Genomic DNA, 15092 nt, shown 5'->3' on the forward strand with positions numbered 1-15092 from the left:
GAGGCTCAGGCAAGGTAGAGGAGCCAGGGTCCCAGGCGGGACAGGAAGGGGCGAATAAGGGAGGGAGACCCATCCCCCCAACGCCAGAACTACGCAGAAAGAGGAGGGGAAAGAGGATGGGTCTGCCAAAGCTTTTGTGTTGGAGAAAGACGCGCCAAAAGCCATTAGGAGGTTCTGAAACCGACTGATCACATCACTCCGTGTAAATAGCAATGACTTTAGCACTGTAAATACGCAGCACCAATAAAAGAATAAAATGCAGAGCTGCGTAGCGTCGTTACTCTGAAGTAGTCCACTCCGGCCACTGTGACACATAGGTTTAAGGTCCATAGGTTCCATAGGTTTAAGGTCATCTTTAGGCTGGGGCCATTTGTTCCCGGGCTAGCTGTCTAGTTCAGTATTGCCTGGTCAAACCAACAGTGGCTGTCTGAGTTTGCAGGGAAGAGAGCCAGTGTGGTGCAGTGGTTAAGAGCGGTAGACTTGTAATCTGGGGAACCGGGTTCGTGTCTCCGCTCCTCCACATGCAGCTGCTGGGTGACCTTGGGCTAGTCACACTTCTCTGAAGTCTCTTAGCCTCACTCACCTCACAGAGTGTTTGTTGTGGGGGAGGAGGGGAAAGGAGATTGTTAGCCGCTTTGAGACTCCTTCGGGTAGTGATAAAGCGGGATATCAAATCCAAACTCCTCTTCTTCTTTCAATCCCAGACCTGCCTGAAGATGTTGGGATTGAGCCCCTGACCATTAGATGATAAAAGCATGCGCTGCACCTCTGCACTATGACCTTGCTCACAAGGGAGTGTTTGACCTAGCAGCCAGCGACAACCTATGGGGCAGTAGAGACTAGACTTCAGGACTGGAACAGTATACTGTAAACACACTGCTTAGGAAGTGTATTTCAAGGCCCTCCTTCCCTGTCATTGTTCTTCTTCTATGGTTCTTATTATAGTTAGGAGTGAGGCATTTCCTTTCCAGATTCTGGGCTTGGCTTTGGGAGGTAGAGGAGGATGGCTGTCCCTTTGCATTTAACTTTCAACCAACAGCCCTGCCTGGTTACAGAAGAGGATTTTTTTAAAAAAAGGCTATTTGTTTTTGTTTTTATTCTCTGTGTTTAACAGTCTTATCTGGAATGTGATATCTTATAAATCTGCATGTCTCTTTGATAGGAAACAAAAGTGTCTCTGAAAATACAACTGCCAGTTCCTGGCCAGAACCTAAACTGCCGGAGCCCACTACCATTCCCTCCTTAGAGTAAGTGATTTGTTTGTGTGTGGGACTTGTAAGCTACCCAGAGTCTTTTTTAGCAGATTGCAAATAATATAAATACAATCAAAAGTACCATTAAGATTAGAGCCCCCATGCTTTCCCATGTCTGTCCTCACCCACATCCATGACTCTTGGCTTGACCATCCTTCCCTGGGTTGTATTCCAAACATGACGTCAGCCCTTAGTCAGCCTTTCCTGGGCCCCTGCAATCCAGCTCTACCTTGGAATAGTTTATATCTTCATCTAGTGCCTTGTATGGAGGGGGATGTCCATTCTCTCTCACTCTCGACCCATTTCCCAGAACAGTTGCAATCAAATTTAAAATATATTTGGTCCAAAAATAACTTCCTGACCCTCAGTGATCCTGTAGTATACAAGACCTTGATATGAAACTCTGGCCATATGTGGAATTGCATATGGCAGGGCAGATCTCTGAAGCCAGACTCTGTTAGGAGAATGGCAGTAACTTTCGAGTTGGCAGAGGTTTTAGGGATCTGCTAAACTGCATCTTGATGTGTACTTCTAAACTTTTGTTTATAGGCTTGTTACTTCAGAGATCCTACAATTGGATAAAGAGCTGTTAGTCTTAGATGCAACAAGAGAGAGCCCAATTGTTCAGTTAGTCCATGAATATGAAGAGGAAGCAATTCAGTCCACAGTGACCTTACTGCCCAGTGATGAGCAAGAAGAAGACATACCATGGTTTGAGTCTGAAACACAAATCTATTGCTATGAACTATTGACAGTCTGTTGCATTTCCAGTTTCTCAGAGTATCTGTACAAGTGGTGTTCAGTGGTGGAGACACTTCACCGTTACTGTAGCAAAAGTGACACCAGTTGGGGGAAATACTACTCGGCTGCTGCTTGGCAGGCCCAGCTGGTTCCAACCAAATCGTTGCCAGTTTTGGTGCATGAACATCCTTCAGAGAAATTGGACACCTTAATTGCAGAGCCATCTGAAATGGTTGTCGGGGTCTTAAGTAGCATCTTGAATGGGGCTGTGATCAATCAGACAGAAGGCACTTTTGAACTGGAGCCCAGTCACCCACAAACTGTGTCTCAGTCCGTTCTCTTGGATGCTACAACAGGTGCTGAGTCCCTGTCTACAGTTGAGGCATCCTCGGAACCTCCAAAACTTGAAGCCGTATCTGAAACCCCAGAGGCCCCTTCACAAGAGGAAAGTCCTTCTTCAGAAGATGGACTTGTTGGGTCTGCTGCAGAGAATCCATCTGCAACCAGCATTGGAATTGAATTCAGTGACATGAACACAGATGAAAAAACCTCAACTGAAATTATTTCAAAACCGACAGAGACTATTCCACAGTCTGAATGTACAGTAGCCACAGAAAGCTATGAGGGCGAAGCAAAAATTAGTTCTTCAGACGCGGAAAAGCAAGTGGTGTCTCTTGTGGAAACATCATCTTTAGAAATTAAGGACGATGAGCAGACAGCTGAGGAAGCATTTCTTGCTATTCCTGTTTCTGGATTACCACGGACGGCTACAGATTTTTATGCCGAATTGCAGAATTCCACAGACTTGGGTTATGGAAATGGGAATCTTGTTCACGGATCAAATCAAAAAGAGTCTGTGTTTATGAGGCTCAATAACCGCATTAAAGCCCTGGAAGTGAATATGTCTCTCAGCAGCCGCTACTTGGAAGAACTGAGTCAAAGGTAGGTCTAGCTTTCCATAGCCTTGTATTTTCACTTCTGAGATGTTTTAAAAGTTGATGAAGAAAATTGGTGGGACTAAACTAAACTACTTGCACCCTGAGTATGAGCTAAGCAGCTCCAAAAGCTCTTAAAGGAGATACTGGATCACTCACATTCCTAGGGAGGTGGTTCTCTAAGCTTCTTTTTAGGGGTGCTGTTTCCTTACTAAGCCAGTTGAGGAACTTTCTGTTAGCTAAAGTATGTTCAGTGGTTTAAGAGTGATACACATCAAGTGTGCTTAGGAGAACATGAAGGCCAGGAAGCGCAGCCTTACTGCACTGGGCAAGATTTCTTCTGCGTGTCCCAAACTTCAAATTTTGCTTCAAGGTGCAAAGGGTCCTTGTGCACATTTAGAAAAATGATTTAAGCTAGATACTTGCTTGCGAAAGTAGCCTTTTCAAGTTGTATTGAGAAAGCTGGATATATCAGTGTAAGTTTCAGGGTGCAGCAGTAGCATAAGCAACTACCATACTTCTCCGTCTATTTTGGTGGACTGAAATTTCAGAAAATGGGGGGAGATGGCAAAAAGTTGTAGAACTTCTTTTGGGGAGGATTTCCGAGGGTTGTTGAGCTTCTTTTGGGGGGGATGCCAAAAATCACTCACCTGCACACATCGCAAAATCCGTCTCCCACCTGTCCCCTTGCCGGCTGAAGCTGCCAATCGCCTGCCCAGTTGCCACAGCGTTGGCCAATCACCACCACCCATTGACACAGCAACCAATAACACGCACAATAGCTGTTGACAGCCGCGGCAGCAGCCAATCAAATGTCCACCCTATGCACTACCCAGCAATAAGACGACCCCCTCTTTTTAGCATGAATTTTAAGGGGGGAAACCTAGTCTTATACATGGAAAAGTACTAATTCAAAAGGTTTACTTGTGGGTGCTGTCTTAAGATTCTGTTTAACTCACTTTGTAGATATCGCAAACAAATGGAAGAAATGCAGAAGGCTTTTAATAAAACTATAATAAAACTTCAGAATACTTCACACATAGCCGAACAGCAGGTATGTTTACTGTGTGCAGCCTTGTTTCTCTTGTAATAGCGCAAAAAAGGGCCTAACCATGAAATAAAAGCGAAATAAAATAATATTTATTATTATTAAATTGTGCAGAGCAGACCCAGGTTTCACTTTATTTGTCTCTTAAGTACTCGCAGGTCTCATTTTTCCTGGAAATAGTCCATTAGTTGAATGTTTGCATAGTGAATTGACGATTTCCATTGATTCCTATGGGAAATTTTCTAAACCACAGAAGTTTGACTCCAAAATGATGAAAAAGCCAAGGACAACCCTCTGGGGCTTTACTAAAATACAGATCACTACAGCTTCTCAACCAAACTGCAAAAGGCAAACAAGGAAGTGAAAAAAATGTTCTCTTGTTTTGACTCTGCAGTGTGCATACCGTAGTACTAAGTCTTTACTTTCAGATAAGTGAATTTTCACATAGCGAGCCTTCAGAAAGTCGGACCTGTGTGTATACGCAAGTTTTAAAAAGTCAACAGTTCATGTTTTTTCTAGATGGATTCCCGTTAGTACCCTTCTGTAATTTTAAATGATGGCTACAGAGTAAAACAGCTTTATTTGGTTTTAGTTTGTAGCTTAGGCCATTTATTCTGTATCTCCTGTAGTTGATGCTTTCCCCTTCTGCTTAGTGGACTTCTTCTGAAGCAGAATATGCAGGACTGCTGCTTAGCTCGTGAAGCCAAAGAGACACTTTGGGTCAAACTACATTTTCTTTCTGCAGCCTGTAGCAGCATCTTGTGAACTGGAGTGACCTGAGTGCCATAACAACAGAGAAGCTTTCAAACCCCCCACAAAGGTGGGGAATAGAGCTGAGATCTTGAGCATTGTTCTCAGTGCAGAATTTTCCTATGCACCAGACATTTGGTCTGTTAAGCAAAAAATTAAGGGTAATCTAAAGGCTGCCAAGAAGGAACCCCTAGTTTATTTTGTTCACATGTTCTAGGTATTTCTTATTCCCTCATCTTGTTCTTTAAGCCTTGGATTTGTGTCCTCATTAGTATTTAAAACAAGGGCATGCCTTCACTTCACTTCTCTTCTCTTCTTTGCCTAGGATTTGAAGCAGACAGAGGCCATCCAGCTGCTACAGGCTCAGCTGACCAACATGACACAGCTAGTCTCCAATCTGTCGCTAACTGTGACTGAGCTAAAAAGAGAGGTAAGTATCTGAATATGGAACAATGTTTTGCCAATGGAATGCTAAACCTAGAACTCCAGCTGTAGATTGTCGTGTAAATAATTCTGTATTTGAGTAAAACAGATTGCCTACAGATAAATGTGAAGTAACTTACCCAGTGCAAAAAGAGTTTGTAAGCTCTCCCCTCCCTGGGTACCGGGATGCTCACAGGGACTCAGGTGGCCTCATGAGAAGATGCTGTGAGAGCATTCCAGGCTCCTGGAGGTGCTGTGCTGGTTCCAGAAGCCCTGGGATGGTCACTCAGGGGTTCAGATCTAAGAGTTTGGGGAAGGTTGGTTGCCTTGAGCACTAAGACCACAAGACTGGACCTCTTGGAGACTGTTGTAAAAATAAAGTAATGCCCAAAGGCCTTAGAATATTGAGTATATTTCCAGATAATGATAAAATTGTGGGGGTGGTAGGCCTTTCTCAGCAATTGCTCTATGGATCTCATACTTTTGTTGATAGAAATGTGGTAGCACTTCATCCAGGCCAGCACATCATGCCATGTTTCAGCCGCTCAGCTACATGTATGTATTTCACATTTAACCCTTTGAAATCTGTCCTTGTTTAGGTTTCTGATCGCCAAAGCTATCTTGTGATTTCCTTGATACTCTGTGCCATCCTGGGTTTGATGCTCTTTCTGCAGCGTTGCAAAAATAAATCAGATTTAAATTATGATTACTTCTCAAAAGTTCCCAAAAGTAATCACTATCCTAGTCCAAAAAGGTAACGTGTTTCCACTTTACTTTTGATTTTTTAATTGTAAGAAAGAACATGCCTATAAGAGTCTTTCTGTATTTGATGCTGTCAATCTTCTTGGAGGTTCTGCCGCCAGACAGCTTTGGAAACTTCCTCCCTAGGGAAGCCAGACTGGCTCCCTCCTTGTGGTCCTTCCATCAGCAGGGGAACTGGCTGCTGGGAACTGGCTGCTTTTCAGAAAAGGGCTGCTGCCATGCTGTTTTTATTGTAATTATTTTTATGGTTTTAATAGATTTTGTGTCGCTCTTTGTTTATATAGCTTTAATTCTATCAAAGTTTGATTGTTTTTAATGTCGTCCCCCCAAACCTCTCCATTTTCTTTTGGTTTTCATAGACCACAAGGGTACACACAATGTCTGTTTTCAATGCCCAAAATCCTTTCTATGAGTCACTTACATTTGGTGTGAGACCCTGTTTTCATAGACACTGTGAGGTTGAGGAGAAAGAAGGGGCAATGACCTTTCATTCTTTCACTTAGTGTAAGTGCAGAGTTTTTGTCCCTATATTTTTAGCTGCCCTTTTTCTTAGCTGTAAGGTAGGGGCCCCCCATCCCCCACCCAGGCAGGCCCCTACCTCCACTCGGCCTAGTCTGAAAAGCTGAGCCGAGATAGTGTGGAGAGGGCAGGTTTCATCCCTGTGTCTCCCCCCACCCTGTTCCAACCCATTACCTATCCCTGCCCCCTATTCTGCCCCCCTTCTCTCCCCCCTCCCGAAAGGCCCTACCTCCACTCGGCCTAGTCTGGAAAGCCAAGCCTGTGGAGAGGGTAGGTTTCCTAGGTGCAGTACCAGTGTAGCCGTCACTAGAGGGCGCTGTGTTGTAACCTCTCCTGTGCTCCCAGCATGCACTTGCGGGTGATTTGTGAGTTCTGGAAGACATTGTTTTGGGGGTTTTACATGGCACAGGTGTGACATCTGTCTTAGGTAACTTTCTAAGGTCCTTCAGACATTCACATGTGATGTTGTGTCAAAATTTGAGCGCAATCAGTCAAGCGGTTTCGGTGAAAAGTGGACACCCACCCACATGCCCTTTTAACATTTTTATATATATAGATGGGAGACTTGGGCTCTAGGACTTCTGTGTGCACTCTGCTTAAGGGTGACCTTGTAAAGAGAGTGGTGGAGAGGGTGCCTAATTCTTTCTTCCTGGAAGATCATCTCCTGCAGGGATGATTGTACATTCTCTCTGCAAGGGGCAGCCACCACGGCAGCCTTTCAGGACGATACTTCCTTGGAGGAAATTTGCAATGTGGCTACTTGGGCCTCCCAGCATACTTTGCAAAATACGACAACATTGATGTTTTATCTTCTGCAGACACTGCAGATGGATGGAGCAAAGGGTCTGAGTGCCTTGATTCTGCTGGGCCCATCCAGGTGCTTTTTAGGTGGGCCCAGGAAAAGCACTGTGAGCAGGAAGGCATGGAAGGTTTTCTTCATGTTTGACACCAGTTGCACCTTTAAAAAGAATGTTTTTATTACCCAGAGGTTCCTGGAGGGCTGTCCTTAGTCTGGGGTGGCTCCTCCCAATTGCATATTATGTCCAGCAATGATTATTTGGAAAGGCATGCTTGATAGATATCTCCAATTTAATGGCTAGCTTACCATAAAGCTACAAATATGCCGATGACTATTTAATCCACATCAGTTTTCCCCAGGTCATCTAGAGTTGTGTGCCGTAATGTCTCCTAGAGAATTTGTAAGGTTTTCCCCAGCACTGGAGCTGCTGCATGGAACCTGTGCTCTTGGTAGCTTAAAGAGTTGAAAGGACAGAGTTCTGGTAATTCTCCAGGTTGGAAGCCTTGAAGTTGGGTTTAGGACAAGGAACTCCTAAGGAATGGCTGAAAGAAATGAAATAATTATTTCCCATCTGGATCTGAAGTTCCTATGTATTTTCATCCACAGATGTGTTTCTTCCTATGATGATATGAGTTTGAAACGAAGAACTTCCTTTCCACTCACCAGGTCTCAGTCTTTTCAGCTGAATAGTAAGGAAGGTAGGAATGGCACAGGTTCAACTATTTGTCTCTGTGTGTATTGTAAAATCTGTACAGTATCAAATACAGAACAATATCCATTTTGTAATGGCGAAAGATCTCGCATTGGTTTAATTAAGAAGCAACTTGGTAAAAGTATGTGCAGTTAAAGCCCTCCCTCCACTAGATTTCATTATTTATACCCCGGGCACTCTGGGCAGTTTCCAACACATATAAAAGCATAGTAAAATATCAAACATTAAAAACCTTCTGATATGGGCTGCCTTCAGATGTCTTCTCAAAGTTGTAAAGTTCTTTATCTCCTTGACATCTGAAGGGGGGGGGTGTTCCACTGGGAGGGCAGCACTACCCAGTCTATTGGCGCATGGATCCTCCCCCCACCGCTTTTGCAATTCTAAATTGCACAACCTCATGCCAATGAGTTCTCTCTAATGCCAATGAGTTCTCATCCACCAAAGCTGATTTAAATTCAGATTCGAAACAAAATAAAAAAATTCCTTCCAGTAGAAATTAATTAATTAACCCAGTAGCAATTTATTTATTTATTTGTTTGTTTTGTTTTGTTTTGACTACGTCAGACCAACACAGCTACCTACCTGTAACTTAAATTCAGATTGCCCAGGAAAAAGCAGGTAGCAGGAGTTTTCCCTCTGAGATGGAGGAAGACCCCCCTGCCAGGGCTGGGAAGGCAGATTTTGACTTCTGTATCTGGAATAGGAGGAATTTCTTTTCTTGGTCTGTTCAATTCCTCTCAGAGCCCTTTGCTTGACCTTCAAAAATACTTTGGCTCTATTCAACCTTGTAGTAATAAAGGGAGATCAACAGTTCTGTGTGGTGGTGTGTTTGCATAGTCTGATTTTTGTCCCTTACCTTTTAGTGGATGCAGAGGACTTGTACATTGTAGAACCACTGAAGTTTTCCCCAGAAAAAAAGGTACTTTGTAGAAAGGCATTTGTTCTAAACTCTCTGTGTGCGTGCATGTGTGCATTTAAAGTGAATCATGCTTTTTAAAGAAATGGCTAGAGTGTGCTGCTGCTGCTGCTACATTGCACATAAAAGAATTTGCAGAAAGTATTGAAAGTGGACGTGGAAAATCCTGCCTCTGAACTGAGGGCCTTTACTTACCAATTCTGTTTTTCTTTTTTTTTAGAAGAAACGTTGTAAATATAAAAGTGAAAAAATCGAAACTGTCAGGCCAGTAGCAGAACCAGTGCAGCAGGTAGCTAATGGCGAAATAAAAAGCAAGAAGCCCTTTACCAACCAGAGAGACTTCTCTAATATTGGCGATGTGTATCACTCTTCATACAAAGGTCCCCCGTCGGAAGGGAGCTCAGAAACCTCGTCACAGTCTGAGGAGTCCTACTTCTGTGGCATTTCGGCGTGTGCAGGTTTGTGTAACGGACAAATCCAAAAGACAAAAACTGAGAAGAGGGCTCTCAAACGAAGGCGGTCTAAAGCCCCAGAGCAGGAGAAGCTCCTAAAAACTTTAATACAGACTAAGACAGGATCCTTGCCAAGTCTGCACGATATCATCAAAGGAAACAAGGATTTAACTGTGGGAACACTCGGTGTCACAGCTGTTTCTGGGCACCTTTAAAACTAATTGAACTCTTCATAATGGGAGCTTTTTGTACGACAAATCTTGTAGTATTTGGGTTGACAGGTAAGGAGTGGTTGGCTAATTGGAAGACATTTCGAAGGTACATTGGTTCTTTTGCAAATAGATAGGACCGTGGCAGCAACCACCCTTAGTTAATAAGCCTCAACTTTTTCAAGTCTGATTTTCTATGTGGATAACTTTGGGATGTGTGGAGATGGCAGGGTGGGGATTCATTTTATACAGTGTTTTTCACAGTTGCTGATGGTGAGGTCTTGAAACTCATTTTGGGTGGAGCAGAGTTAAAGCATAAATGTTTCCCATATTGCTGTTCCCCTGTTTCTAGCACCTTCCCATATTTATGTGCCTTTTTGTCTATTTATAATACCACTGGAAGGGAGAACTATTTTATTTGTATCTTTAAATCTTCTGGAAATACAACACTACAGTGCTGGGGAAGAAGATGCTGGCTTCCTGTGAGATGAAGTAATGTGACTAGGATACTGTGGAAATGCCGCCGGGGAGACTTTCTCTTTGAGATCCGCTTTGCAAACTCACTTGTGGCTGATACATCTTTGATGGTACAGTATCCCTGCTTAGATGTATTACTAAAACATGTTTTGTAGCCCAATTGACTTGATTAACAGAGATAATTAACATTATGACCTTTAGTTGGCTTCCTGTGTAATAAATTGGGAGGAAAGAACCATTTATGCCAGTTTTGGATAAAATTGGCTATCAGTAGAAATGCACCAGTGAGTTTGTCAAGCTTCACGTTCTATTTTCTGTTTCAAAAAGTATGTTCATAAAGTTTGCTTTTTGTATTGAATGACCTTATGTTCTTTGTGTGTGTGTCAGTATGCGTTTGTACTTTCTCTTGTGAGGTTGTTGTTTTTTTAAAAAAAAATGCATATCTGGAATGTGAGTACATGAGAGTGAATGTGATGAAAGGTCCATTTCGAGAGTTTAGAGGTTGTTGTATAAGTTAACTTATTAAGCACTTTTAGTAGAACCTCCTTCGTTTTCTTTTCTTGAAAGAGCTAATGTCTTTTTCCAAATATCATTCTTAATGTGACTTATTTAAAGCCTGTTTTGCAAATTCCATGTTTGAGTACTTTTTTACAGTGATGAACTTAAGTATGCACAGCTAGCCAGTCAAAGAAGTGGATCTGGTTTTGGTTTTGTTTGTTTGTGTGTTTGTTTTTTTAATAACATGGATTAAGAAGTGGGTCCAAACCAGAATGGCAATCATAACGGTGATACTGTTTGCGTGAAGCATACAAAATTGAGGCACTAGAACTTGTAATAAATAACTACGGATTTGTAGTGCCAGTAGAAACTGTGAATTTCCAAATAAATCTGAACACTTGTCTTTAAACTACATTATGTATTTTTCTTTTCACAAATTATTCTGGAGTTGAGCTTCTTCACTGGGTAATCTTTGTTTCAGCCAGCAGTTTCAACCATTCTGTGGATGAGACCTTGTGATGTCCTATCTCCACACCCAGCGATCACCAAGCAGCATTGTAAGAGCTTTGGGGTGGGGAGTGCTCTGATCAGGGTGACTAACCTTTTGGGGCCAAGGGCTACATGGACCCTGTTCAGTCCTCCACAGCACACAACGGCAACTTGGCTGTGGGGGAAGGAAACTTGCTTGTGGTCAGTTTTATTTTTCTAAAGGATGAATTACAGGCTGGGTTTGTTTGTGTGTCAAACCTTTTGGCATCACAAGATAGAAAGATAGATAGATAGGAAAACATAAACATACATTTTTTAGACTGATGGAACAATTTAAAAACACAAAAGAAAGGAATGGCAAATGAGGGAGATAGACAGGGCCCAAGGGTTACAGGATCTCAGAGGGCTTGGAAAGAATAGGCAATCCTTGCAGAACCATGGTGTCAGAGGGCCTGATGTGGCTACTCTAGAGTAACGACTCCAGCATAGTCTTTTTAGGCTTTTATTAAGTGCTGATTATTTACAGTGGTCAGAACGATCTATATACATGCTTAAGGTGAGGTGTCAGAACCTCCGAATGGCGATTGGCGCGTTTTCTTCCAGCACAAAAGCTTTGGGAGACCCAACCTCTTCCCCCTACGTTTGCGTCGCAATTCGGGAGTTGGGGGGATTGGCCTTCCCCCCGTGCGCCCAACTTCCTGTCCCACCTGAGGCATGGGCTCCACAACCTTGCCTGAGCCTCGGACACCACTTCCTGACTCTCCGCTGGAGGCAGAGCTCTCCTTGCTCTCTCCAGCGCTTGGGGATGGGCTGGAACTTAAGATGGGAGGGACTTCCCTGTATCCCTTGTCCCTCACACATGGCTTACTAAGTCAGGAACAAGCACCAGGGGCTCACACTTGTCTGGGCTCACCATTTGCACCAGCTCTCCTCATATCATAAAGTGGTACCTCGGGTTAAGAATTTAATTCGTTCCAGAGGTCTGTTCTTAACCTGAAACTGTTCTTAACCTGGGGTACCACTTTAGCTAATGGGGCCTCCTGCTGCTGCCACACAATTTCTGTTCTCATCCTGAAGCAAAGTTCTTAACCCGTAACCTGAGGTACTATTTCTGGTTTAGTGGAGTCTGTAATCTGAAGCATCTGTAATCCAAGGTACCACTGTAGTTGCTTTAAATCAAAGTTTGCTACTATGTCCAAACCAGGAAATTCTGGCTTTGATATTGGAATTCCAAACCATTACATCAAACTAGGATTAAATTCTGGGCATGGTCATTGCGTCCATTTTGGCCTGAAGAAACAGCCCACTAAGGAAGCCTTAGATGTAACTGACTTGAAGTGAGACTTGTCTTGCAATAAGGCAGTGCAGGTCAATTGGTAGGGCAAGATCAGGTCCACAGGACTTTGGACAAGTCCCGTGAAAGGCAGGTGGTGGTCATATTTAATTATGCAAACCACTAAACCTGGAAATAGTGAAAATGCTCGGCTTAGAATCACAGACACTACGAGCTGGCAGAAATTTTAAGATTAAAATTTAAGCCTTGCATTATTTTTTTAGTTAGCAACATGTAGGAACATAAGCTTCAACAGTTGGTGAGATGGTGAAGCTTCAGATCCTAGGTTCCTTTTTTAACCTGTACTTCTGACTCCCAAATCTGAGTCCTTTCCCTTGGAGGCACATTCATGCTGACCTGCATCTACCTCGTTTCTTCAAGGAATGCAATGCAATGCAATGATACTCCTCGAGTATCAGCAAGTTTTATCTTCACATCTACTGGATATTTTGTGACGGTTCCAATATATGAACCCTTTGAAGCCCTAATTTATGATCACCAAGGACAGGGGTGAACCAGTTTTTAACTTTGTCCAGGTGGAATCAGATGCTGCTGATGTTACCCTCTTTCCCTAGCTCCCAATTCTAACACTGGACATTTGTGAAAAATACCTTAGTGGTACAGTCAACCCCCAGTATCTCCAGTTAAAGAATTTCAGATAGCAGGACTGGAAGGTTGTCTGTGTCTTATCTAGGGGAGAGACCCTGCCTGTCGAGGTAGACTCTCTACCTGAGGCCTAGCAATCTAGGGCAGTTGCTGTTAAGAGACTCCGACTGCAGGAGGTTTCTCTGCCAAGCTGCTCCAAATGACTGGGTGCTGCTCCACTGCTCAGTGTGATAGTCCGATGCTTAAGCGCCAACGTAAGGGGATTAGAACCCAAAGCACTCCATCAGCAGTTCTATGTGCCACCTGCATATAGAAAGTGGGGATGACTCATGTCCCTCCCACAGGGTAAGGCTCACAAGCTTCAGTCACACGGGGATAATTGTTTTCATAGGCTGCCAAGTTCTAGCTGTATCCCAAAAAGGGCAAACCAAGGGTTAATTCATAGCCTCTCTTACCCTAAGGTATTCAATGGAGACCCAGTTGATGAAGGTCTCTGATCCATGGTTTTCCTTGTTCCCAAGAAAGATAAAGGTGCAAAACTCGTTTAAATCTCTGGCACCTAAAGAATTCTAAACAAATTTGAGCTCTTTTAAGTACCTTGTGTGCTGGGCTCTTAACCTTTTCTCAGATAATCACCAAAGTGTGTGATTGTAATAGCCCAACGCAGAGAGCAAATCTCTGCCATATCTAGACTAACTAATCCGAGGTCTGTGGAGAAGGCTTGTCTGGATGTAGAGGCAACATTGAATATACTTCCATAAGCGGCCGGTGGGGGGGGATATATTATTTTGTTTAAGGCTGCTATTGCTCATCCCTTGTATCTAGATTCAAAAAAAAGTTCCACATTTGATTCCACATCATATTCTTTCTTCTTGATAGAGGCTGTTAGCAGGGTCAAATTAACAGCTTGATCACACAGAAGACCTGATCCCCACTTTGGGATGGTCTTGGGCAGGGGTCCCCAAACTAAGGCCTGGAAACGATGCCTTATGAGGAACGGCTTAGGGAGCTGGGTATGTTTAGCCTGGAGAAGAGAAGGTTAAGGGGTGATATGATAGCCATGTTCAAATATATGAAAGGATGTCATATGGAAGAAGGAGAAAGATTGTTTTCTGCTGCTCCAGAGAAGCGGACACGGAGCAATGGATTCAAACTTCAAGAAAGAAGATTCCACCTAAACATTAGGAAGAACTTCCTGACAGTAAGAGCTGTTCGGCAGTGGAATTTGCTACCAAGCAGTGTGGTGGAGTCTCCTTCTTTGGAGGTCTTTAAGCAGAGGCTTGACAGCCATATGTCAAGAATGCTTTGATGGTGTTTCCTGCTTGGCAGGGGGTTGGACTGGATGGCCCTTGTGGTCTCTTCCAACTCTATGATTCTATGATTCTAAGGCCCGGGGGCCAGATGCGGCCCAATCGCCTTCTAAATCCGGCCCGCGGATGGTCCGGGAATCAGCATGTTTTTACATGAGTAGAATGGTTCCTTTTATTTAAAATGCATCTCTGGGTTATTTGTGGGGCATAGGAATTCATTCATTCCCCCCCCCAAAAAAATATAGTCCGGCCCCCCACAAGGTCTGAGGGATAGTGGACCGGCCCCCTGCTGAAAAAGTTAGCTGACCCCTGGTCTTGGGCATTGGGGTGCAGCCTTCGATATAGTCTGACTAAGATCTCTCACGAACTTGTGCTTCCGCTTTTGCTTGCCGTGGCAATGGGCACCATCCAGCCCTGGTGAATATTTGACATTTTCTCCCCTTTTGGGTTTGATCTATAGGCTACCACTAAAATGAGGCTGCATTTTAAGCTGCATTTTAAACTGTATTCTAACTTACATTTTAATCAACTGTTTGTTTGTTTTTTTAAATGTTTTTACTGTATTTATATTCAGTGTTAGCTTCCCTGAGCCTGGTCTTGGCTGGGGAGGGCAGGGTATAAATAAACATTTATTATTATTATTATTTATCACTGCTTGGCCTGCTGTTGGGTGAAGCGGCCAAAACAGTGTCTGAGTGTCCAACTAGCCTGGGTGGCTGGACGGGTTGGGAGGCAGCAGACACAGGAGCATCTTCTGGGCTTGACTGACAGCCCAAAGCCTGCACCCCAAGGGCGAAAAGCAGCCATGGCACCCAGAGGGTGACTAGCCCTGTGAACTGGGCTCCATGCCCCTCCACCTG

General features: G+C 43.6%; 1 protein-coding gene across 5 annotated transcripts in view; it reads left to right on the forward strand.

Moving 5' to 3' along the window:
* SUCO (SUN domain containing ossification factor) overlaps positions 1-10906 on the forward strand; it is a 45539-nt gene extending 34633 nt beyond the window's left edge. For all 5 annotated transcript variants that reach the window (XM_060276536.1, XM_060276537.1, XM_060276538.1 and 2 more), the window contains 8 exons: positions 1163-1247; positions 1803-2936; positions 3896-3983; positions 5053-5157; positions 5750-5904; positions 7837-7928; positions 8806-8861; positions 9079-10906. In XM_060276536.1, the coding sequence (XP_060132519.1) occupies positions 1163-1247; positions 1803-2936; positions 3896-3983; positions 5053-5157; positions 5750-5904; positions 7837-7928; positions 8806-8861; positions 9079-9525 (2162 nt within the window). In that variant the 3' untranslated portion in view covers positions 9526-10906. The remainder of the gene's footprint in view (positions 1-1162; positions 1248-1802; positions 2937-3895; positions 3984-5052; positions 5158-5749; positions 5905-7836; positions 7929-8805; positions 8862-9078) is intronic.
* Positions 10907-15092: the final 4186 nt, after the last annotated feature.

Source organism: Zootoca vivipara, chromosome 7, assembly GCF_963506605.1.
Source record: "Zootoca vivipara chromosome 7, rZooViv1.1, whole genome shotgun sequence".
Lineage (NCBI taxonomy): Eukaryota > Metazoa > Chordata > Lepidosauria > Squamata > Lacertidae > Zootoca > Zootoca vivipara.